Source organism: Protopterus annectens, chromosome 14.part0 (assembly GCF_019279795.1).
Source record: "Protopterus annectens isolate FY-2018-M chromosome 14.part0, PAN1.0, whole genome shotgun sequence".
NCBI classification, from domain to species: Eukaryota; Metazoa; Chordata; order Ceratodontiformes; family Protopteridae; genus Protopterus; species Protopterus annectens.
This window is the reverse complement of record NC_056748.1, coordinates 324,037,329-324,064,828: the sequence shown is the minus strand read 5'-3', so window position 1 is coordinate 324,064,828 and position 27,500 is coordinate 324,037,329. Positions and strand designations below refer to the sequence as shown.

Genomic DNA, 27,500 nt, shown 5'->3' with positions numbered 1-27,500 from the left:
CTCTAATCCGATCTCTTAAAGACCGGTTAGTTTTACCAATATAGAAACATTTCCAGATATCCCAGGAGGCACAATATACCACATTTGAACTACCACAATCAGCATAAAGTCTAATATTATATGCACACTCTTTATCTGGGTGTACAAACTGATCATCAGTATGTTTCTATATTGACAAAACTAACCGGTCTTTAAGAGATTGTTGATAATTCTTAATCTTTTCATCGTGTTATTTTTGTAATGCAAAAACATTTCTGTATGGCACATCTATTTTCCAAACCCATACCCTCTAGACCCAAATAATTCTTAATTCCTTTGTACAACTCTTAACAAGCCTGCTACTGAATAGAATGCCCTTTCTGGGTATGCATTTATCAAAACATATCACTGAACTTAAGAGACTTCAGGGATTCTAGCTAAAATGATTAGTGGCCCAAAGACCTTCAGTTATCTGGACAGACCGGTTGCCTTCTCCCTATGTTTGATCTCTTATAGACTACTCCATGGCAATCTATGTGTAGATTTTCAAGCCATGAAAGATCCTACCTTCATTATCCTCTTATTCTTTCACAGAAAATTTGTCCCTCAAGTATCAGTTAAATGATCTAAACCTTCAACAACAAGTAAATAAAATATACTTGCAGGATAACTTCATATCCAATGTATCCCCCACATTTGGGACAAACTTCTACTACAGTCAAGCAGTGTAGCACCCTTGTGATCTTCAAAGTAAATCTAGATAATTGGATGGGCATCTTCATATTCTTCCCCGGTCTGTCTTATGTTGACCTTATTGAGACTGGAGGGAAATTTTGAATATGGGTTAAAGGCTAGGCTTTGTCTGCAGACTTACTGCCTGACTCTTACCTGTGAACCAACCTCTGTGATAGGAACTGGTGGAATTGGTTACAAAGGCCTGTTCCCAAATTCTCATGGCCTCCTGACAAAAGGGGCAGAACTGTATTCTCCCTTGTTTGTTGAAATACCATAATGCAGTCATATTGTTGGTGTGGCTAACAATGTCATTTTTGGGGTGGTATTCTTGAAACTCGTACAAGGTGAGAAGAACTGCCTTTAATTTCAGAAGATTGATCTGTAATGAGGCCTTTGCCTGCACCAACATCCCATGAACTGTCTGCTCCTACAGATGCACCCACCCCACTCTAAAGCAAAGTTGTTCATGGTGACCATCACAAATGGGCAAGGGGACTTGAAAGGGTCTGCTCAGAGACTGGTTGGACTTGCAGACCCATTACTTGACATGATCTTTGTACTTCTGAGTGATTTTGATTGAAGAATGAAGACGATCCAACAACTGTCTCCAGTGCACTGGAACAGTCCACTACAAAACTCTGATGTGGTAATGGGCATTGAGCACAATATAAGTGGAGGCCACCATGATATCCTGAACCATGAGGCAGAGAGCTTCAGGAGCTAACCTGTTCATCAGAATATGAGTGACAGCAAAGTGAAGGAGGAAATACTTGATAAGCCAGGGTATTCATCTTGCATCCATTGAATGTGATGGACTGTGTGGGCATCATCTGGGACTTTGCAGTATTCACTGTAATCCCTAAAGACTGAAACAGTGAGAGGAGATAGATCCTGGAGAGTATAAAACTGACCATCAAGAGAGCCACTAGGAGCTGGTCATCTAGGTACAAGAAAATTCAATTCAACTGCAGCCTGAGATGCATTTTCAAAACTGCTGTGCATTTGGTGAACATCCCTATGGCCAAGGTGAAGCCAAATGGAAGATTCCAAAACTGAAACTGTGAGGAATCATAGAAACCTCTGGGATTCCTTTGCTATCTTGGTATGCAGGTAGGTGTCCTGGCGATCCAAAGAGGGCATCTAATTTTCTTCTTGCAGATGGAGAAGGATGAATTGCACTATGGCCATATGGAAGGACTCTTTTATAATGAGCTGATTTAAGACACTCAAATTCAGAATAGATTCACGACTTTCATGTCTGGGTACCAGAAAGAACCTGGAGTAAAATCCTTCCCCTTGCTGATTTGTTGGGCCCTTTTAGTTTACTGTTTTTTGCATGAAGCTTAAGGCCTTCATTTTACCTAGCCTTTTGATGAGGTGAAACATGCAGAAGAATTGATTGCAGACTGGGAAGAAAAATGAAGGGTATAGTGTAGCCTCTGGAAATGATGGTTCCAATCCACTTTTCCCTTGAAATTGCCAGTCACATGGACAAGTAAAGGACAGTAAGGCAAGCCTTCAAGGAATAGATGTGGGTCCTGAGCTGGAGGATGATGGCATCCCTCATACTCTGATGATTATGATAACATTTAGGTTTTTGACCATTCTGAAAACTACCTTGACTTTTGCAGCATCTTTCAGAACCTCTTGTCAAATTACCCATCAAATTCATAGCTGGTGTGGACTCTGCTGTGTCCTAGAGAACATGTTTTGTGGATGTTAGAACTTTAACTGAACAGAAAGAGGGTTTTCTCTTCTTATTTTTGTTTCTGCACTATGGGTTTTACTGCCTGTCTGAAAACCAGTGTTTCATCAAAGGGAACGTTTGTTGCACTTGGGTTCCTTGGCAAAGTCCATGAGGTGCAGCCAGTCATGGCTTTTGATTGCTATTCCAGCACATGCCACTGTCACTGTGCCATCTACAGTATTGTGGGCCAGGTGCATGCCCATATTTGAGTTTGAGCACATGGTTGACGTTTGGAGCTGAAGTACCTCTTTGACGTCCATATTTGGCAGACCTTTCAGAGTCTTGGGAAATTTTCAGGGTACGTGTCTCTCTAGATTCTCAGAATATATAGTTTACTGCCCCAGACCTCACTTCTAACCCTGTCTAAGCTGTGAGACTTTTTGTTCAGCAGATGGGTGGCCAGGTATGTGGTGTATGAGCCTTCTTCAAAATAGCCACTAACCCAATAGAGCCCATCTTTGGAGATATAGCCAGTTCTTTGAATTCTTTTGTAGACTAGAGGATCCAGTTTGACCTCTTTTTTTATGGGACACATCACACTAGGGTTCCTTAGATGCTGGTTTTGCCATCAGATGAACCATCTTGTCATCTTGGAGAACCATCCGAGAGGATAAATTGGTTGACTGGAATGCCTTCTCCAGTATAAGTTCAGATGGTGAGGGAGTGAGAGGTTTCCTGGGGTTTAGTCAATTTAGCTGTTATCATTTTAAGTATTTCTCTGAACTTGGGATAATCTGACAGGAATCAGGGAATTCATCTTCTTCACTCATTTATGTCTGGGGTAGAGGACTTAGAAGGGTGAGTCTGGGTGTTTCTTTTTACACCTGGCCTTCCTACCTGGCCTCAGAGGAGAAAATTCCAAAGAGGACAAAGAGTTGGGTTGTCTAAACAAGTCTTTGATTCCTGAAGGAAGCCACTCAAGCAACATTCTTCTGATGAGATGGGCGGTGGATGGCCATTGATGTAGGCTCATGAGGACCCAAGCTGGAGACTATGTTCAAAGTCTGTGTTGGTGGGGTGTGCATAAAGAGAAGCCTGTATCACCTAAACTGGAATCAGCATAAAGCTCATCTGATGAGTAACAGTCAAACGCCATGACTGACTGCACCTCATGGACTTTGCTTTGCATTAAGAGAATGAAGACTGGATCAACCCTGACCCTAACTACTGAAATCCCAGTTAACTTTGCTGTTGATGTAGTGGACATTGATGCTGACTGACAGAAGGTCTACCTTATGGATGAGATAGATGGCCTTGATTGGGGACAGTGCTGAGTGCAACCAAAAGAGTTTGTTCATTGATACTGATACAGAATGCTACCCTGTCAACATGGGCCTTGAAGTTGAGAATGCCATTGCCAACAACACTGTCAGCATCAGGAAATTCAAGGTTGAAGGCTGTATTCCTGAGGCAGAGATCAGTTGATGACGACATATACACAGATGTTGGATCTGATATCAAAGTGTTGACTGCTCTCTAATGAGGACTGAGACCTGAACAGGACCTAGTAAAGATACAGAAGGTGCAGCACCAAAAACATATGCAAGGACAGTGCTTGAGTCACCTGATCTTAGTGGGCGAAAAAGACCTGAAAACACACATGCTGCATTTCACATCTTAAAATAATCTAGTGCAAGCGAAGTAAAATAACCTAGGAGGTAGAGACCCCCCCCTTATTCTAAGTTTCATAGGGATGTAGCTTCAGGATTCCCAAGGAGCAGGCTTTCTTTTACCCCAGAAGGTTTAAGAGGTGGAAGGAACTGGGGTGTTTGGAGAAGCTGTAGCCACCTCTGGGGCAGGGATAGCTTTCAACATTTCTGTCTCAGGTTAGTTATGGCTTTCTTTCAGGATGGAAGGCAAAAACCTCAAAGGGTTTGGAGAAGTAAGCTACTCCAAACATTTTAAGACATTAAGAACATTTATCATGTGGGAAGGAGGATGCTGATCCCACATTTTCACTTTTTAAATATTTTGCCCATTTTTTTCTTCATGCTGCAAGAACATTCAGTTAGCAAAATATCAACGCTGTACACAGTACAAAAATAACAACTATATTTCCAACAAACTATATATTAACACTAACACTGTAAACAGCTATAAAGACCCAAACTTAAAGATAAGATGTACAGCACTAGAACAATACCTATAAAGTGAACTGCAGAAAATATCTTGAGCACACAATATGGAACAGCAAATCCCCTGTAAAACTGAGAGGAAAGTGAAAATTGTGCTAGGCCAGAAGAAGAAGGAAGGGAAAACTAAAGGTAGCTATGCTTCCTGAAGATAAAAACAAAAATGAATGTACTGACCTGTATGCTGATGGAAATGGCATCTAAAGGGAAATTATTTAAATAAATAACACAGGTTGTATTTACATGAAGCAAACTAGCTTAGTGCCTTTCTGTAAGCAGAGATTTTAGCAACACATGGCAAAAATATCTGTAGAAGGGAGCAGGAACAGCACACCAGAGCACAGCATTGTTTGCAAAAGGGAAGGGGACAGATAGCCTGATAATGTTTCTGTTTCCGGGTTGACTAAGTCATGCTAGTGATAAGGATGGAACTCCAATCCTGATCTTATATTTCAGAGAGAAGTTGTGAAAAGCACACTGATACATACATATATACAAATATTTCAAACATGGGCATTAATGCCCTTCTAGCTTGCCAATATACCAAAACACTTGCTCCCATAGTAAGTGTCCAGGCTGTTCTTAAAAATATCTAAACTGATACTTGCTTTAATGCAGTTTGATAGTCTGTTCCATTTATCAGCTGCTCTCTCTGAGAACCAAGTAGTACACCTCTCATTCCTATAAAATCTTCTACATAGGTTGTCTGATAATTCCCTACTACATTTTGATAACCCCAAACATTCCCAGAGATAGTTGTCTCTAAATGCCCCATATACCTGAATAAGATCTTCTCTTAGATATCTGTGAGACAGTGTACAAGTTCTGATATTTTAGTCTTTCATAATAACTTAAATGTTCACATCCATGGATGCCCTTGGTATGTTTCCACTGTACTCTTTCTAATTTACTCATGCTTGTTTTCTTATAAGGTTTCCATATTGTTATTCCATACTCGTTTGGATCTAATGTAACTAACAAACAATGACGTCATTGTTTCTGATTTCCTAGACTTTATAAATCTGTTATACAACCTATAGTTCTAAAATTATCATTAACCAATTGGTTGATGTGATTAGAAAAACTCATAGCTGGAACTAGCCATATACCCAGATCCTTAAATGAGTCTACAGTTTCAATCACTGTCTGCTGTATTAAATATTCACCTTTCAATTTATGTCTCTCAAATCTCACATGCTTAATTTTTTTATGTATTTTTCAGCGTATTATTCTCCTGTGCCCAAATGGTCAATTTAGTCAAGTTTTTTTGCAAACATGCCTTATATGTAACACATGTAATCAGTTTACCCAATTTCAGGTCATCTGCATATAGACTGTAGAGCACCTCTGATGAAAAAGTTAGGTCTGAAAGACACAATCTAAGCAAGCAAGGGCCTAGGACAGAGCCCTGTGGGACACCCTGACTGGAACCAAGAATTTTCAACTGTTCAGTTGCTGTATTGATACTTCCTATTTCCTATTTGTAAGCCATACAGCTGTCCATCTTATCAAGAGTACATCAATACCTAGTTGTTCTAATTTATTGATCAGTGTTTTGTGTATGACCATGTCAAATGCTGAAGTTAAATCTATATAAATTACACCTAGCACAATTTTTCATTCATAGCTGTTATTATATTGTTATAGAATATCATGCTACCGGTGGTAATAGATCTAGTTTCAACATATGCATGCTGATATATGGTTTCAAGTCTCAACCTAATCATTTCAGACAATAACTTATCCAATATTACTTTCTGCATTATTTTTCCACAACATGAAATTAGACTTAAGGATCTGTATGACTCTGGGTTTGTCCTACTCCCCTTTACCTTAAAGACAGGTTTCATAAGTGCATGTTTCCAATCTTGAGGAAACTCCCCATATTTATATGACCTAGTGAATAATTAAACAATAACCCACGCGTGGGTGTGGGTAATGCTGGATTTACCCATGGTTGGTGTGGTTTGGTCACATGGGCGAAGCCCGAGTTGTCAAACAAAGACAACCGTGGGTAAATCCAGCATTACCCACACCCAGAAGTGGGTTATTACTATTATACAATGACATTATTTAAGAAAAAAAATACTTACTTTTCTTAAATAATGGCATTGTACAATGCCTCCTTGCTGACCTTCCGCAGCTGTTCAGTATTCTGCGGCAGTTCTGATGTATTGCGGATGCGTATGGTTACGCAGTACATCAGAGCTGTGTGTTGAAGCAACGGAGAAAGGAAGATCTCCATTGTATTTTAAAAGGTGTCTCGCTATGTTAAAAGAGTTTAACATAGCGAGATAGCTTAAAAAAATGCAATGGAAATCTTCCTTTCTCCATTGCTTTTTTTAAAGCTGTCTCTCTATGTTAGAAGAGTTTTGCTTTTTTAAGATATCTCACTATGTTAAACTCATTTAACATAGCGAGATAACAGCAACGGAGCTTTTCCGTTCTCTGTTGCTGTCCAACATAAAAAGAAAAAAAGACTTATGCTAATGGAAAAAGTCCGGGTGACTGGACCTTTTTCCATTAGTATAAGTCTGATTTACATCGGGCACCCTGACCAATCAGCATGCACGTATTGGAATATTAATGGGGGGGTCATTGTGTAATAGGTATAATTGTACTGTAAGTTCTTGCTGAAGTGTTCTCAGGTCATTATTACTAATTTCATCTCCTTCCTGTGCTTTGCTTGGATCCAGTTTGTGCAGTTCTTTTTCAATCTAATCTAATTCCAGTATCTGAGGTTATCTGGATGTCACTGGGAAATTTATCACCCCCTTTGTGGAGCCAAAATGTTTTGCATAAGATTTTGTAAATATATCAATAATCTGTTTTGTCTAAGAATAAATTTTAGAATCTGAACCCAGTTTATCAATTTGTACGTCTTTACTACTTCCCCATCTTATGTATCTGTAAAAACATTTCCTATTATGCTCAATATCTCTGTATAAATTTTCTTCAAAATTTTCTTGATGTTGTCTGGCACTATGCTTAATTTGTTTGTCTAGCTTGTTTATTTCAGTTTTCAAATTTGTAGTTTGACCTCTCTTCCATTTCTAATATATTTTGTCTCTGATCTTAATCAGGTATCTTGTTCTTATGGAAATATGTACCCCTGATGTCTGACATGTTTTGCCAAGATCCCGATGTTAAACATTTTTTTTTTTTTTTTGCACTCAAGCAATTTCTCTTTCAAAATTTACCACATTCCATCTGCAGATTTTCCACTCAACACATCACTAGTTAGTTTTACATGGTGACTATTTTGCTTCCATATAATCTGTAATTAACTTTCTGTGCACTTGTTTAGATTTCAGTTTGGAAGAATTATCCTGCAACAAATTAACCTTTATAACCCCATGATCACTGCAGTAAATGATGCTAAAACTTGACTTGAAGTAACAGTAACTTCTTTAGGAACATAAACAATGTGTAGTATGTTCCATTCCCTGGTAGGATTTTTTTAACAGTTTGAAGCAATTTATTGTAATAGAAACATCTAAAGGGTGTTCATAATCATATAGACATTTTTTGCATCTGTCTGTTCCATTTTCCTTCAGTAAACATTGTAATTTTGTCACCCTCCAATCCTTTGACCATTGTTCCCTCTTAGCACCTGAACAATCTATTTTCTTACCTGTCCCAAAGTACATAGAGTGATGTGTGGTGGTGGTGGTGAGGGGATGGCTCCTTTTTCTGTGTGTGGAAGATATCTTATTGGTAAGAACAAACTGTTTTGCAGGTAATGGCACACAAGAAGTAGTGGACAGATGGCCATGTTATATGGCTGTTGAAGGTTATTATATGTAACTGATGCCCCTGCACTCGATGAGTTTGGGTTGTAGCATGCATTGTGAACTGTGCTGATCTCTGTACACACCATTCACATTTCTTTGCACATACACATCTGCACAATCTATTACTATGGTGTACTAATCTGGGATCTCCTTATTAAGGGATCTTTTAATTATGAAAGCCTATTCCCTTTGCTTGTTCCTTTGACCTCCACCAGAATACGTGCCTTAATCCTCCTACACAAATCTCATCACAATTCTCTCCATGTGAGATGAAGAAGCTGGCACTGACCATTTCCTTTCACTTTCTCTGGTCACGTTCTACAAGACCTTGGTCCAGTACTTGAATTCGGTAACCAGTGTTGTAGTCATAGTGCCTTTAATCTGTACTACAGAGCCAGCTGTAACCACTGTTATGTACTTATTTTTTGCTGACAGAAAATATACATCGTGTTTCTCAGGTAGCTATATATATTAGCGCTGAATTTCATTTAGATGTTTTAACGTATGTGGAATAAACAGGAAGTTATCTCAGTGGTCATCCTGAGGAGCTTGCATTGGGCTCCCAGTTTCTTTAGACCTTTCGCTCCATAAGCCAATCAGGAATGTGTCATCTCTTGGCATTATTGCTTTTATAAGCTCACAGTAGAGAATGTCTGTTTCAGTTACGCCATTGCCAGCTTTCCATACTGATGTTTTTGCCTTGTTCATCACACTGTAGCTGTTGTACACCAAAAACATATTCAGTAAATTGCATTACATTTGTTTAAAGACTGCAGGCATTAAACATCATACCTCTCTTCCAGTCCTCCCTTCACCCTCATTCTCTACGTGTCCACTGCCCTTCTTCATCACTTTTGCAGTACTCTACTCCATGAGTCTGTGACCGCCTCCATCAAGTAGTTTCTCACATGCAGTGAGTAGTCCTCTGCCTGTATCTCCACTTCCCATAGTGCTCTTTTTTCTGACAGATGACCCCTTCCCGTCTTTTGAAAGGCATTCTATAAGTCCATCTCATTCGCCCCTCATTCTCTTCTTCACTAGTCAGTAATCTAATTTTTCGAGAGATCAACCAGAACATTGGCCAGATTCCTGAGGACCATGGAAGGCAGCATGTTTGATCCTTGGTCAGTTAAATAAAGAACAGAAACTACTTGCTTTTCTTAATAATTTGTCCTTATTTAATTATTAATACAACCTGATCTCAGAGGATGAAAACAATAATAAAGCACTATTTACTTACATTAAATAATAAAAGGTAAAATTGTGAATGTAATATGTTAGCAGTAAACAGTGATCACCCATGTACATGATCTAGGGATGGGGAAGGAGTGAGTGCCCATGTATATGACTTAGTGATGGGGAGAGAGGGAGGGCCCATGAACATGACCAAGTGATGAGGAGGGAGGGAGGGAGGGCCCATGGACATGACCTAGTGATGCGGAGGGAGGAAGAGCCCATGAACATGACCTAGTGATGGGGAGGGAGGGAGGGCCCATGAACATGACCTAGTGATGCGGAGGGAGGGGGAGCCCATGTACATGACCCAGTGATAGGGAGGCAGGGAGGGAAGGCCCATATACATGACCTAGTGATGGGGTGGGAGGGAGGGTTACGGCCAGAAAATAGAAAATTTCTATCAAGGCAAGTTGTATGATAAATTTGTCTTGGATTTGTGGTGCCTCATTGTGAGCTGTTTACTATCGAGTGGTGGAGTTTACTGGACTGGTCTGCTGTTTTGTGAGTTTTTTGGTGTTTACAGCGACTTTCTTTTTGTGGACAAGTTGTGTGATGGCTGTACCACAATGGAGTCTTGTCCAAGAGATGAGGAACAAATTAGTACAGTTTCAGTATGGAGTAGAGTAAATGTTTGGCAGGCAGAGGGACCAAAAAAAAGATAAAAAAGAAGAAGAAAAAAGTATGCAAAATGGAATTACACAATACATTCCAAGATTAGGGACTATGCTTCCTCTTAGAATTAGAATTAGAAGATGTTATTTGGTAGCATCTTTTTAAAACAGTCTCTCTCTGTATATATATATATATATATATATATATATATATATATCTATAACTATATCTATATCTATAACTCTGTACCCATGAACTACCACATAGGCAGCAATCTACTTAACACCGAATGCGTGATAAGAGACCTTGGGACCCAGGTGGACAGTAGTCTCTCCTTTGATAGTCACATCGCCACAGTAGTCAGGAAGTCCTTCTACGTGGCACACCTCATCATAAAAGGATTCTCATCCAGGAAAAAAGAGGTCATTGTTCCCCTCTACTTGTCACTCATTAGACCCATTATAGAATACAATGCCCCTCTTGGAATGTACCTCACAAGACATCTTCAGCAGCTGGAAAGGCCACAGAAGTACCTCACAAAGAGGATTACTGGCCTCAAACAAATGCCCTACACTGTCCGCCTCAGAAAACTCCAGCTTTACTCCATAGCATATCGCCTACTCCGAGGTGATCTCTGCCTAACATACAAGGCTATGTCAAACCCAGAGCTGTTGGACATGCTACACCTAAAGAAATCCCAATCCCACCAAGCTACACACTCTAGGGACCTAAACCTTGTCACCACAATAAACAGGACACTCTGGAGGGATAGATTTCTTCATATACTCTGGAACTAGCTACCCATTTATGTCAAGCAAAGTTCTTCATTAACACTCTTCAAGAAAAATCTTAATGAGTGGATGGGAAATAGGAAATACACCCTGGGGATCATTTCTGTGTCTCTGCTGGACAGTGGCACAGGAAAATAACTTTCTTGGGTGGCGTAAGCTATGGTACCTTGCTGGCTAGGCTTACGTAGGCCCTTGGACCGATAGCCTAGTACCTACCTATGAACCTATGAACCTGTATATATATATATATATATATATATATATATATATATATATATATACACACACACATATATATATATATATATATACAAATGTATAATACCTGTATGCATACATGCACATATGTCACATACATGTATGTGCTTGTAAGTGTGAATGTGTGTGCATGTACATGTGATTGCACTTTTATCCGAGTATGGGTATATGTGTTTATGTGTAATTTTAGATAGTTTACTCAATTGTTTTTATGTCAAAGTGTGAACTGATGAATATTTTGAATGAATCAGAAGTCAAATGTACAAGGTTTCCACTGGTCTATTATTATTGAAGAAGAGGAAGAGGGAGTCTTCTGTTTTATCCACTGTTGTGCTATCTCAGTTAGTATATATAAGAAGCAGGGGGTATAGTGTGGGGCAATCAAATGCTGCGTTTTTATTTTAATGTAGTTTCAACAGATGTCAACTGAAATGTGTCAGTGGTTAGGATTTAACATTTTGTATTTTCAACAGTTCATAATATAGTCATATACACGCACACACACACACACACACACACACACACACACACACATATATATATATATATATATATATATATATATATATATATATTCCATTAGTTTCATTGGTGAACTCAGGTTTTGTGAGAAATCTCGTTTGTGGTGAGGGTGGTCCATTTATATCACAGTTGAACTTCAGGAGGTCAACTGCAGTATAAGTCAGTAGTTTTTCCCTTCCTTTGCAGTTATACAACCTTGGAATTTATTTAAAATCTGTGAGTATGGTGGTAACCCCCCACCCATGTTGGGGTGTTTGGTGGGCTGTGCCTCCCAACCCATGTAAAAGCAAAGGGTAAGAGTTTTTTAGAGATCACAAATGTAATGGGTTTGTTGAAATTTAAATCACTGTTTTTACATTTTTTAGTTTTGATGATTGTACCAATTAATGAAGGTATTCTGCTTGGTTTCCATCAGTATTCATCTGCAGTTACTTAGAGTAAACACACACACACAAACACACACACACACACACACACACACACACACATATATATATATATATATATATATATATATATATATATATATATATATATATATATATATACACACACACACACACACACACACACACACACACATCATGCTGAAAACTTGAAAATTGAACCTGTGAGCCCTATTGTCATCTTGGACAACCAATTTAATCTCTACATCCTCCCTCACTATCTTTAGTCTAACTTTCCTCTCAGCAGAGCACCCCTCACTCCTTTTTACTTTTTAAAGACTGAGGAGAATTTGGAGCAGCTGCAGTCCTGCAGCTCAGTAACAGTGGTCGTCTTTGGTGAGGTATACTTTCAGTATCTCTTCTTTTGTTCCTCTCTTCAATGAAGAGAAGGTGACTTCACACTAAGATGCTGCTGCAGGGAGCAACTGAATGCTTGTGTGTGTGTGTGTGTGTGTGTGTGTGTGTGTGTGTGTGTGTGTGTGTGTGTGTGTGTGTGTGTGTGTGTGTGTGTGTGTGTAGGGGCCATATTTAATAGAATAGAACTAAATTCGATCTCTTATATGAACATACCAGTAAGAACAAGTAAAATGTGCATATTTTATACTAAAACTTAATATCAAAATGTCACATTTTTGAGAAAAGAGTATAATTTGTTTTTGCTGTTGTTTCATAAAGACATTATAATGGTACGGTTCAAATATATAAAGAGTTTTCTAGCCTGAAATGATATATAAGAGCATTGGTAATACCTAGCAGTATAAGACAATATCTGTCTAACTATTTGAAATATGTTAACAAAGTTATCAGAACCACATTTCAGAGCCCATATTCATTTATGTATGTATGCATATATGTATGTATGTATGTATTTATTTATTTACTTTTGGTCCCCTGACATCATCCTGTGGCTCCTTACCCCAGTGGTGCACATCCTTCTCTGGGTCTTCCTTCTATCTCTTTACCCCTAAAATCCCTCTGTATTTCTGGGGCCAGCATGGATCTTAAGGGTGTCCTTGCGGACGGCGTTCTGGTTGTTGTACCATCCCCCAGAGTTTTTTTTCTAAATTATGCCCTACTGCATCTTTCCCTCCTCCTTGCAGTCCCTTTGATTTCATCCTGAGGGTTGGCATCTAAGATGGACATAGTCACCAAAAAGATGCAGAAGGTAACAAGTAACCAAAAAGATAAAAAAAATAACAAGTAACTAAAGAGATGCAGAAAATATTGACGTGCTAATGGATCTCTCCACCTCTGCAGCACATCGTGGACCATGCCCCTTCTCATGTCCCCAACCTCCACCAGGGATCTTTGTGTGGGGAACTCTCACAGGACTACCCTCTCCTAGTCTGGGAACACCCATCTCTTCCTGCAACTCCGTCAGTCATGTAAGCGGCTACTCAAACCCAGGCCAGCTGGACCATAGTCAGGGTTTTATCACCCTATGCTGCCTGAATGGCTGACATGCCAGGGCCCTAAGTTACATTATGTACTTAGCTGGGGATTCCAGATATACAAAAACATGCAAACCTTTACCTTTGTATAATGAATTCTACAATGTATGACTCTAAATTTGGGGTGGGGAGTGAGGTAGAGTCATACTTCCAGGGGAAAAAGTCTCTTCAGGGGAAACAAGAACACACTGGAGTGTCTTTTTACTGGAAGATTCTTGCAACTCTATAGATTCAGGAAAACTGAAGTTAAAATATTAGTAACAAGTCTGACAAGGGGTATAGATTTCAGCATGGTGTGGGAGGATATGCTCCTGTAAAGAAGTGTGAATTTCAACTTTCATTACAGGGCACAAGTGAATAACTGTCAAAAGCAAAACTACTCCTGATATTAAACCTCTCCCACCACCCACACCTCTTTTACTAGATCACCATTTACCAGGCTGCTAATCAAAACCTAGTCACTGACTCCATAGTAGTTCCCACCAAAACTCCTATAACACCAAGCTACCCGATACTGTTTTTCTTTTAATATTAAATTCTTTTTTTTCCTGGAAAGCTAGGGTCAGACTGACTCATGTAAATAAATGGATGTTTCCATATAGGGCATTTGCCTTTTTGGTATATATCCACAAATAAATTCTGATCATCTCATCTTGTTTAACTTACTGGTTTATTTGTTTTCCTGGCAAAAGCTGGAAGTGGAGAGAGAATGTTCTGATATAGTTAAGTTGTCATCTTGTATCTCTGCCTTTCTTTTTTTTTTTTATTCAGAATCTGCATTATCTACATTTTATGTGAATCTTTTACATGCAATGCAAAACTTATTTAATAAATTACAGCAGGTAAATGTTTCCACTGAGACTTGCATTTCAGAAAATATGAATGAAAACATACAACCTGGAAAGTACTTGCTAGCAAGCTTTTTGTGCAGATATCTACGTGGTACACATATGACAGAAGTGGGGCCCTCAACTCACTATATATACTTCTGTTACTTATGCCTCTGTACGTATATATATATATATATTTTGGGCGGCGCAGTAGTGGTGCAGCGGTTAATGCTGTCGCCTCACAGCAAGAGGTTCTCTGGTTCAATTCTCGGCTGGGGTGCCTTTTGTGAGGAGTTTGCATGTTCTTCCTGCATTCACGTGGGTTTCCTCCAGGTACTCCGGTTTCCTCCCACATTCTAAAGACATGCTTCTGGAGCATTTCTCCCCGGGCCTCCGCTGAAAACAGCATCTGTGGAACCTAGTCGGACTTTCTCGGTCAACAAATAATAAATAAAATAAAAATATATATTTTTTTCCCCTGTGGAAGTTTTATTGATTAGGCTACTGGCTTAATTATCGAGAAGGAATAATGAACTGTTAGTTGTGAAACATTTTGATATTGTTAAAGTACTGAGAATAGTATGATCTGGAGATGTGTTGAAAGCATCACTTCATTGTACTACGACTATAAAAGCCTTGAAAAAGGGCTAGGCATATACTTGGATTGACGAGCTTATTATTATAAGTAAGATTATATGCATGTTTGTAAATTTGTTTTTTCTTGTACTGAGCCTGGAATAGGCCTGTCTTGGACTACTAAACCTGTCTTAGTGTATGTAAATAAACAATTGCACATCTGAGAGAAATCCTTATGAGAATTAGCTGGAATAGTGGTGTGTTCTGAGCAGTCTGTTTATAGTTCAGTATTTTACTTTATCACTTTCCTTGTGTCAGTAAAAGTCATTGTATTTCCATCAGTTTAAACCCTAGCAGCAGATATTAAGTTACACTGTTGAGAATGCCACGGAACACCTAGTTTGTTTTATGACCTATGCTGTTCATGACTTCATGGCTACAAGCCAATACACTTTGCTTTGTGTATGAAAAGTCCTATATGCAACTTCCTGTCTAAACCATAGATTTTGGCACAGATTATTTGACAAACTTTAGTAGAGACAACACCCTATCCTCAGCTGTAAAATACTGTGAAAAATCCTAATGTAGTGCATTTCCTGATTCAGGCAGAATATTCTGCAAAGTTGCATTTGACAGAATGAAAAAACACTGATGAAGTAAATAGTCTGATTGGCCTTGTCATTTTAAAGAAAATGACCTTAATCCATAAGCCTGTTAAAAGACTGTAACAGGTGAGAGAGAGAGAGTCTTTAAGTGCTATCTGTACAAAGCAAATTAATTAAATTAAAAGCTGTTGATATTCCAACTGGTTGGCAGTGCTCTAGACCCTTTGGAGAAATCAGGTCACTGGAATGACACACTGGAAGAATGTCATGAGCAGAAACGTTCCACTGGATTTTTTTCTGTTACAATAATCTAAGTGGCATGGACCGGAACAATACTTTTCAGGTTTAGCTGAAGCTGTGCCAGAACATTAAATTGTATTTTGTGGTTTTAAGCTGAGTAGAAATTCTGTTACTTCTACATAATTGACAAAGACCATATACCAAATTATTATTTATATACTATTTTTTTTTTATTTTTCAGTTTCCTCCCTTAATATCCATTTGCTGTGTATTGTGAAGAGCTTGCATCAGTATGGGGAATAATAACAGCACTGCAGGAAATAAGGTGGGTACGCTGTGAGTGACCATTTCAGAATACATTGACCTAATCCTGTTTGTGGTTTGAGGTAGAAAAATGCAGCAGTTTCTTGAAGCCTGTAGTACTTGCACTGGTTTAATATATTCCAAAGATTTACTCAACCCTGTTAGGTGACGTTTTGTATGTATTTTGGGGTTACAGTTCTAAGTGCCAGTGTTATTTCATTTTTCTTCAAGTTAGAACATTTTTGCAAGCTTTATGCCATTAAATGCATTTGCAGAAATGAACATTTCTATTAACCCTGCTTGCAGTACGTACCTGTGCCTTCTTTAAAGAAACCTCTAGATATTGTTTGGATACAGGAGGCTTTCCCCATTTTTTTATATTGTCTTTTGCTAGTACGTCTGTAAACAATGCATTTTCAAATTACAGCATCTGTGGAAAAGGTTGTCTGCACGGATGTAGAAATCTTTTTAAAAAATTAGCTTTGCTCTGACTCAAGTGTAATGAATGTAAGAAATCTCTATGGGCTCAAGGAAGAGGTCAACTCTGCTAAAATGAATTTATGTAACTTTTAGCAGAGAAACAGTTCGCTGAAAAAAATGTAAACATCAAGTTCTCTTTTGGGCTAACATGTATAGAAATGTCCTGTCATGTACTTTGACAAATTTGCGGAAAAATATGAAGCAGTTTCTTGAAATGAATATGGAAAAAAATAAGGGCACTTGATACACTGTCACCATTCTGCCTTCTTAAACCTACAAATCTTAACAAGTTCTGAAGAAGAGTACTTTGCCTGCTAGGTAAATGATTCCTTAGAAAAGTAAGAAAAAATGGTCAAATACTACGTGTCTCAGTTTCACAGTGAGTCATTTCCCATTGATTTGAAAGAAGATTGTATTTTCCCATTGTTATTCTAATACCAAGATGTATTAACCATCCTCTGCATTCTACAGCCAGCCAGCAGGGGGCACAGTAAAAAAAAAAAAAAAGAAAAGCATCTCAGAAACCCATTCCAAGTTGGAAAACTTTGCAGTTTGTAAGCAGGCAGATCTGGAGTCATTAGTGTTAACTACCCTGTTTGGTACAGCAGCTTGTTGTTGCCTCATCTTGTAAGGATAATAGTAATAACATAATTTTGGGAAAAAAACTGTTAGTGTGGAATGGCTTAATTAGTTGATTTGGCAGTAAACCAGCATAGGCTTTATAGTAGCTACTCAATTTTTCAGTCTGATAAGTCACTGATGCTTAACATGGTGCTTTAATGGCCACTTGGGCTTAGAAAAGGAGCATTATTTCTTTTTCATTGGGTAAAAGCCACAGTTTAAAAAATAACAGACTGAGAAAAAAAATCTTAGCTTGCTGCCCAAATGCATTATCATATGATGAGGATATTGATTGGGAATGACAGCAGTGTGTCTGTGTCAGTGAAAGGGATGTGTGTGTGTGTGTGTGTGTGTGTGTGTGTGTGTAGTTCAGATGCTTTATCAAAAGATACAGATCTGAGAATGAGATGCAGAGTATCTGGGTAAGTGAAAGCAACTGTCTATATGTGTATGTATTTCTGGTTCCTAGCCTGAAACCATGAGATAACAAAGTTTGTGGCCTTTCATAAAACACAGGGGTTAGGATTCAGAAATGTTGTCACCAGGGGTTAGACATTTTTACTGCTGGCGATAGCCTTTACTGATTTTTTTACAGCCCTACGACAGTTACCTCAAAGAGTTGGTGTGCTATCTCTCTGGCCTACTACAAATGCTAATGAGGCTTTCCAGCGAGAGGCATATAATAATAATAATAATAATAATAATAATAATAAGTCGTGATCTCTCTCTAGAAATTATTTCAGTGATTTATTCAGTGGTGTGATTCACCTGCTTGGCTGAATAAATCACTACCATCAGCCATGTTAATTAACTTAGCCCAAATCTCACATTCACCCATTACTTTCAATGTGTGAGAGAAAGTTAGAGGTAGGTGGTAGGGAGTTTAGTAGACAGGTAGTGTCGAGGGTGTTTGTATGTGTGTGCCTACATTAATGAGTATATGCAGAGGTATAAGTGATGTCAGGTAAGTGTGTGTGTCTGTGTGTGTGTGTGTGTGTGTGTGTGTGTGTGTGTGTGTGTGTGTGTGTATATGTGACTGCCATACTACTAAACTTCCATTGATTAACAAGCACATCTTGCTACACTGGAGGAGGGAACGCTAACACCAGTGACTGTTAAAAGGTTTATAGGTTCATTGGTTCATAGGTTGTTACTAGGCTATTGAGCTAACAGAACAACAGGTTTATCAGCATGAAAGCTGTATGAAGGGATGCTCTAGACACCAGGGACACTGTTTAATCCACTTAAAAGTTGGCAGAACTCAGATGTTACAGCAGAAAGTATATTATGGCCACAAGTAAGTATAAAACTCTAGTTCATAGGTTCATAGGTAGGTACTAGGCTATCGGCCCTGGGGCCTGTACAAGCCCAGCCAAAAAGGTACCCTGGTTTTTGCCACACAAGAAAATTATTTTCCTGTGCCACTGTTGAGCACAGCCACAGAGGTAATCCCCGGGGTGAATTTCCTATTTCCCATCCAATCATCAAGATTTTTCTTGAAGAGTGCTTATGAGGAGCTTTGTTTGATATAGATAGGTAGTTTATTCCAGGATATGGGAAGTCTCTGGGACAGGAATCTATCCCTCCGGCATGTTCTGTTTATTGTGATGACAAGGTTTAGGTCCCTAAAGCATGTAGCTCAGAGGGATTGGGATTTCTTTAAGTGGAGCATGTCCAACAGCTCTGGGTTTGACATAGCTTTGTATGTTAGGCAGAGATCACCTCTGAGTAGGCGATATGCGACCGAGTAAAGCTGGAGATTTTGAGACAGTCTGCGTAGGGCATCTGTTTGAGGCCAGTAATCCTCTTTGTGAGATATTTCTGCGGCCTTTCCAGTTGTAGTAGATGTCTTGTGAGGTACATACCAAAAGGGGTGTTGTACTCTATAATGGGTCTAATGAGTGATGGGTAGAGGGGAACAATGACCTCTTTTTTTCTGGATGAAAACCCTTTTGTGATGAGGTGTGCCATGTAGAAGGATTTCCTGACTACTGTGGCGATGTGATTATCAAAGGAAAGACTACTGTCCACCTGTGTCCCAAGGTCTCTTATCACACTTTCGGTGTTAAGTATACTACCGCCTATGTTGTAGTTCATGGGTACAGAGTTTTTACCAAAGGGGATAACAATGCACTTTTTGGCATTGAGCTTGAGGCCATGGCTTTGACACCAGGCATCTGTCTCAGTGAGGCCCTTTTGTAGGATGTCCACATCATTAAGAGTTTCGATTATGGCTCCTAGTTTGCAGTCATCTGCGAACTTTGTTAGCCAAAGACCTTCTGTGTTAGCCTGTACTTCAGAGAAGTAGATACCAACCAGGAGAGGATCCAGGACTGAACCCTGTGGTACTCCACTCATCACTGGTCTGAAGTCTGATTTGGAGTCTGCTACTTTCACAGTGTGGGTTCTGTCAGTGAGCCAGTTGGCAACCCATCTTGTGACATAGGGATTTATACCTAGTTTAGTGAATTTATCTATATTTCCAGAGTGGGGGATGGTGTTGAAAGCCTTGGCAAGATCTAGATAGGCTGTGTGAACCACCTTACCCTTGTCTGCGGCTTTGGTGACTGCTTCAAAGAAGTCTATCAGGTTTAGGAGACATGATCTGCCTTTTACAAACCCGAACTGGGTGGGGTCCAGAGTTTGGAGATTACCAATGTCTTTATTTATAAGTTCCATGATGATACGTTCCATGGCCTTGCAGACCAGGCTCGTCAGGCTAATGGGGCGGTATAACCGCTGCTGTGCGCAATTCAGCAGGCACAAAGCCTGAGGTGAGGCTATGATTGAACATGGTACATAGGTGGGGTGCCAGTTCCTTCTGTAGTTCGTGTAGAACACAGCCTGGGATGTTGTCTGGTCCCATGGATGCTGTGTTCTTGGCTTTGGAGAGTGTGGTTTTTACCTGTGCAGCTGTGATTACAGGAACTTTGCATTCTTCTGGTATAGAGGTGGGCTCTTTAGGGGGTGAGAGGGGGGTAAAGTTAGCACTGAACCTATCTGCCAGGATGTTGGCAATATCAGTTGGGTCTGTATATTTAGTGCCATTGTGCTGTAACTCAGAGCAGATCTGAGTGTTGCCATTGAGATTCTTGACATAGCTATAGAATACTTTGTGGCTGCAGCTTCTTACTGAGGCTGACCAGGGAGCTCCTCCACTCATGGGATTTTACTCTCTTTTACAACAGTTTCTTCCTTCTGTTGTACAGTTTGTTTATGGCAGGGGACCACCAGATTGGCTTCCTTTTTTTGGAGGATAGCATCTTGGTTCTGTTTGGGATAGCACGATCCATGCACTCATGTAAGTGCTTATAAAGTGCAATTTTGTAGGATTGAGTAGTCGTAACTGTATTGTCCATCTGCATGTCTTGAAGTTCACCACTTCTGTCTTAAGAAGCATGAAGTTGGCTTTGGAGAAATTTTTTACCATGGTTTCCTTAATGGGGGGGTGGGGGCAGGATGTGGATATCTAGGGTAATTAGCTTATGATCGGATCGGACCAATGAGGCATTGACTTCAGGTGTGGAACACCGGTCACTCATGTTGGTAATGACTAGATCTAGGATATTTTTGACCCTGGTGGGGGTGTGGATAAGTTGATCCAGGGCATTGGAGTTTATGAATTCCAGAAATCGTTGAGCGAATGCGTTGGTACATGAGTAGTTTTCCCACTTAATGGTGGGGTAGTTGAAATCACCCATTATTAGGGTGTTTGGTTGAACCCTAATATTTTGCAGTACATCAAGAAAAGAGGAGTGGGAATCCTGGGGCATGGTGGGGGATCTGTAGCAAGCTACAATTTGGATTGCAGTTTTGCCCAGAGTTAGTTGCACTTGGATAACTTCGGCTGCATTATGCTGAGCAACTAGCCTGGAGGTGTGGATATCCTTAATGAATATGGACACACCTCCGCCTTTGGTGTTCCGGTCCAGGTTACATGGCCGAAAAGTGTGGTATGAGTTATAGCCTGGTAGTACAGGGGTGCTCTCTGGAGCCTTGATCCAGGTCTCAGTCACTGCACAGATATCGATGTTCTCCATTTTAAGGAGTTCCTCAAGTGAGTGCATTTTGAGATTTAGACTTCTAGCATTGAGTAGCATCACCCTCAGTTTTTGCTTGCCTGTTCCTGTTACAGTGGTGAATTTGTCATTTGAACCTTGCCTAAAAAAGGCACTATAGGGGCGGCAAGAACCTTAGCCAATATCCAGAATCCCAGGGGTGACAGGTGCAGGCCACCTCTGGCAAAGCATCATGGTCCTTTGACCATGTCATCCCAGGCAGACAGATACTGGATCCCTTTAGAATGGCACCAGAAGCTTAGCCAATTGTTGAAATCAATCATTTTGTCCTTGTACTGCGGCATCATTCTGGGTGATGGCAGGATGCTACTCAGGGATAGGGTCTTACCTGCCTGGGCTATAAGATTGGAGAGCTCTTCCATGTCTCTTTTCATGTAGTCCAGGGAGGTACATCTCAGGTCGTTCACACCAACATGGACAATGACAGAGTCATATTTGTACTTGTTGTGGAGTGACCTGAGTGCGTGGGTTATGTGGCGGATCCTGGCACCCGACAGGCAGCTGACAGTAAACTTCTCCTTGTTTAGCCTGGTGAGTGGGACATCAGTGTGCCTGACTATAGAGTCACCTATGACTAGTGTGATGGGTACGTTGTTTTGCCTTGTTGGCTGTGGTTGAGTGGCACACTGAGTCTGCGGGCTATGTGTCATTTGGGTTGTGTTGGGGGATGGAGGTTGCTTGCATTTCTGCTTTGGAGGTCTTTGTTGCTTGAGCAGATTATTATTGCGAGCCTCCGTGAATGGTTTTGTGTTTCTATGTGTGGAATTTGGTGGTGTAGATTTAGTGAGACTATGTGATGAGTGTGGTGTGGTGTAAGTGTTTACCTTCTCCTCTTGACTGTCAAGTTCAGTCTTGATTGGAGAGAGCTTTACCTCCAGTTTGGCCAGATAAGTGCATCTCTCACAGGTTGTAGTGTTGGGTGGTAGGAGGAGAGGGTTGTCTGTGTACATGAGGCAATTGCTACATTGCCCCAAGATGTCCAGATTCATCAGATAGACAGGAGAGAACACTGGGAGCTGACCCTTGGACATGCCTGAATTAAAAAACTGTTTTTATATACATAAGTGAGGAAAGTGAGTACAAGAGCTGTTTTTCTCTAAGCAAGTGAGGAAAGTAAGTACCAAAACTGTTTTCCTCTAGGTAATGAGGAAGGTTGAGTGCTGTAGTAATTAGTAGGTTATTTAGTGCTTACAAGTTCTGAACAGGTGCTGATCACAAATAAGCAAATTCAAGTGCTAAAACTAAGAATCTGTATCTGGACTAAACTAGTTACAGGAAAGGGGGGAAACAAGTGCAAATGTGGGCTTTTAAATCAGAAAGTTGAGAGAGATGGAAAAACTGCCCAAACGGCCAATAACTACAATTTCTGGGCCAGAACCACTCCTTATGTGGTAGATGGGTTACCTAGTGCTTACCACTCCCACTGATAAGCTAGAAGGCTTCCCTCCAACACAGAAAGATTGGGGGGGGGAGCTCAGAAGCTTACATACAGTCCTTGATACAGCAAATCTGAATCTGGACTACACTAGTTACAGGAAAGGTATTTATATATATATATATATATATATATATATATATATATATATATATATATATATACATACATACAGAAAAGTAGATAAAACAGCAATCAAAACAATTCAAATGCAGTGCAAACTAGCACACTTGAGTATGTAGCAATGTTAGACCAAAGAGTTTAAAAAAATGCAATTAAATTAAAAATGACTAAAAACAAGTGCAGAAGGAGTCTGTTAGGTAGAATGAGGTAAAGAGATGGGACTGGGGGGAGTGTCCCAGATCAAATCTACAGTGGGGGCGGGCAATTGCAAAGGCCTCCAAATTTAAACAACAGCACAGGAATAGGGAGGGTGGGTATGGAAAAACCAACACCTTCAGCAGAGATCTGAAAAACTATACAGTGAAGCAAAAATAACAGTGCACAACTCTGAAGTCAGCCAGCAATGATATAAAATTAGTCAAAAAACAATTACCAGTACACAACTCTGAAGTGCCAGAAAAATATACTCAGCTCTGTATATCTCCAGATAGTTTGAAGAGCACTCTGTCAGGACACAGGAAGGCTCCAGCAGTGATATGCGGACTTTTTTACTAAGAGGGTTTAATTTATGCAAGTAATCCTTGAGATGGTCAGATAACACACATGATGTAAAACCAGTTATACCAACTTAAGACACAGAGAAATAGAGGGAGCAGGGGAAAAACACCTTCAGCAGAGATCTGAAAAACTATACAGTGAAGCAAAAATAACAGAGCACAACTCTGAAGTCAGCCAGCAATGATATAAAATTAGTCAAAAAACAATTACCAGTACACAACTCTGAAGTGCCAGAAAAATATACTCAGCTCTGTATATCTCCAGATAGTTTGAAGAGCACTCTGTCAGGACACAGGAAGGCTCCAGCAGTGATATGCGGACTTTTTTACTAAGAGGGTTTAATTTATGCAAGTAATCCTTGAGATGGTCAGATAACACACATGATGTAAAACCAGTTATACCAACTTAAGACACAGAGAAATAGAGGGAGCAGGGGAAAAACACCTTCAGCAGAGATCTGAAAAACTATACAGTGAAGCAAAAATAACAGAGCACAACTCTGAAGTCAGCCAGCGATGATATAAAATTAGTCAAACAACAATTACCAGTACACAACTCTGAAGTGCCAGAAAAATATACTCAGCTCTGTATATCTCCAGATAGTTTGAATAGCACTCTGTCAGGACACAGGAAGGCTCCAGCAATGATATGCAGACTTTTTTACTAAGAGGGTCTAATTTATGCAAGTAATCCTTGAGATGGTCAGATAACACACATGATGTAAAACCAGTTATATCAACTTAAGACAAAGAGAAATAGAGGGGGGGACACCTTCAGCAGAGATCTGAAAAACTATACAGTGAAGCAAAAATAAAAGTGCCCAACTCTGAAGTCAGCCAGCAATGATATAAAATTAGTCAAACAACAATTACCAGTACACAACTCTGAAGTGCCAGAAAAATATACTCAGCTGAGGTTCAATTCTATGAGTTAAACTCAGCAAGCTAGTTGGGTAGCTTAAAATAAACATGTTCTGAGCATTTAGTATGCTACGCAAAAATTTATTCTAATTAACAAGAAGGAAAAAGAGAGGCAAAAGAATAAAAGAAAGAAAGGTAGTAGTCCTCCTGAAATCAGTAGGCTGACACCTTTCAAGGGAAAAAAGTAGCAGTATTTAATACCCAAACTTTATTTATTATTCTTAACACTGACTGTCAAGCTTATGGTTGCTAATATTTAATTTAGTAGTATAATATAATATTAACCACTCTGATAGTATGAATAGAAACAGGTAACATCACTACATAGTACCCCAGCAGTCATTCATGTATGACAAAAAAAATTAGACCAAGGAGCTTTATTTCATAAAAGAAACAGTAAGCATGTTTGTCCTAAACAAAAGATTTTGTCAGACTTTTGGTCTGCGTGCTTCATGTACCACTAACCTTATCAGAAGATCAGCATTTTTGGATCAGCCTAAAATCTTTATAAGAGCATGCACTTTCAACTTAGCATACATTTGTTGCCATTAAAAATACTTAATGTGCATCCACTGTTCAGTGTTGTAGCAGAGCCATAACTAGGACGGGACAAAGGGAGTGACTGCCCCAGATGTTAAGCAGTTGCAGAAGGGTTGTAAGTGCAGTTCCAGCATTCATATAAGAAACTGTGGTAGATATTGTAGCTTATTTAATGAATGATAGTACTGCATCTGCAGAGCTCAGTGTTTTAGTTACTGCAGGAAGCAGCTTGTTACAGTTGTAGCAAGGAGCTGGCTATAGTTACAGCTTACAGTGCAAGTTCCTTTTTTTGGGAAGACACCCTGTTTTTGGATCTTTGGGTTGGGAGAGCACCATTCTGCGAACTGCTTAGGGTGCCTGATGACCTAGCTTCATCTCTGTGCTGTAGATGGAAATTGCTGCAACTGTTATAGTGCCTCATAGAATCTATATTGACATTAAACCATTTGTAGTTACAGTGGAGAATTGAATGAGCTTTAAATTACCCTGTCTTTATGTAGAATGATCCAACTGTGAAAAGCACACTGCCATTTCCTTCTCAATTTCTGTTAAGTAACTGTCTGTCTCGGGTTATGCATTCTGGATGTTCTTCGTGTTTCACTGTTGCAGTCATTACATTTGGGGTTATCTGCTTGCAGTAGCCCTCAGTCGGCTTGATTAACAAAGTCTTGGGACCTGCATCGGTTGTTGTCCCTTCTTCCGTGATGTCAGGTTGTCAGAGGTATAAAACATGCAGCTGACACCATTACACCAGTCTTTCTTGCCGTGCAGTGCCCGAAGCAGAAATAGTTCACAAGTACCGGTCGTCCGACTCCTGAAATTTTCATTTTCAAGTTTCAGAACTGAAGTCTTCAACTAAAAACTAAGTACTCCATTGGGGAAACTTTTTCTTGCTCTAATCCGATGTCAGTAAAAGTAAATAATTACATTACTTCTGGAAAGCAAATACCTCATAAAGATTTTCATTCGTACTGTATTCCTTACCTAGGCCCTGACCACGACATACCTCGCTGTCGGTTTTGTGGCTTATTTAAACCATGAACTATCGATTGTTGGTATATTTTCACTTCTAAATATTTTGGTGCTCAGTTCAATTATCCTGATATGTCTTCGGTAAGCCATCCGACTACTGACATTCTGAAAAAATGCAAAGATAAAAACAGAGAGAGGCCGCCTAGGTCCAAAGCTGCCAACAATGCTTCTCCTAAGCCAGTGGCCAGTTCAACGGTACTCAGTGAGGTGCTTTCGCAGCCCCTGATACTCGCTACTTTAGATTCGCAGGCCTCTACTGAGATCCATTCAGAGTCCGGTATACCGCGAGATGCTTCAATTGTGGAACCTGCGGATGTCTCTACCTTGGATGGGTCCAGAGCCGCTGTGCAGGTACTGGCTTCTGAGGGTGTATTCAGGCCTACTGTCTTGCGTATTAAACCAATGCCATCTTCTTCTTCTTCAAGACCTAAAACTCGTACCATGCCTAGAAAACTGACACCCAAACCACATGGTCAGGCCTCTATGCCTAAAAAACAAATGATAAGAATGGCTGAAGACCTTATTACTTTAATTAGGGGAAGCCAGCCTTCCCCCTCTAAGAGACCTAGGACTGAGTTTGCTTATGATACTTCTGACCAGGATTCTGAATTTTCTGTTTCCTCTGATGACCAGGAGTTACCCTTATCTGCCTATGAGGATTCTGATGCTGAGGACTCTATTCCCTCTGCTTCTCCCCCAGAGGATTTCTCTTTTGGTGATAACTTGCATACTCTCAGGTAGCATTTTCGTTGGGAAGGTCAGGATTTCTCTGATTCTAAAAAGAAGCTTAGGAATTTCTTACTACTGCCCCAGCACAGGCTTTTAGCCATACCTCCTGTACTAGACATTGTTGATGATGCCTTTTTGGAATCTAGCTTGGCCCCTGACTCTTTACCTCCTGCTCCCAGAAAACCTGACAGATATTACAGGGTCCCTGACTCTCACAAGTTCCTTTTTAAAAATCCTACTGTGGACCCTGACACCATTTCACAAGGACTCGAGGGTATTAAAGTTACTGTTGCCAAAAATCCTACCCCCTCTGATAGAGACTCCAGGGTGCTGGATAGATGGGGTAAGAAGGTATGCACTTCTGCAACTTTGGCCATTAGGGCCTTAAACTGCCAGTTTCATATGTTAAAGTATCAGCAGCATATTACTGGATTCCAGCATTACTTAAACAGAAAATGATGTTGATTCCTGATTGTGCTGAAAATAAGGATTTACAGGATTTACTGCACTCAGCTGAACAAGTTGGAAAACATACTTTGCAATGTGGTTTTGATTCACTAGAGGCATCTTGCAGGGCTGCTGTAACTGGGTCTGTACTTAGAAGGCATGCTTGGCTTAAGGAGCAATCCTTGCCAGATCATGTTAAAGTGCAATTACTGGATGTTCCTTTAAACCAGGACCGCCTGTTTGGCAACAAGGCAGAAGTTCTTAAAAATATGGAGGAAA

The 27,500-nt window shown here is 39.9% G+C and overlaps 1 protein-coding gene across 1 annotated transcript in view; it reads left to right on the top strand.

Annotated features, from left to right (window-relative positions):
• LOC122788659 overlaps window positions 1-27,500 on the top strand; it is a 605,513-nt gene that overhangs the window by 322,192 nt on the left and 255,821 nt on the right. Inside the window, exon 3 of the mRNA XM_044055555.1 lies at window positions 16,196-16,279. Within this exon, the coding sequence (XP_043911490.1) occupies window positions 16,247-16,279 (33 nt within the window). The 5' untranslated portion in view covers window positions 16,196-16,246. The remainder of the gene's footprint in view (window positions 1-16,195; window positions 16,280-27,500) is intronic.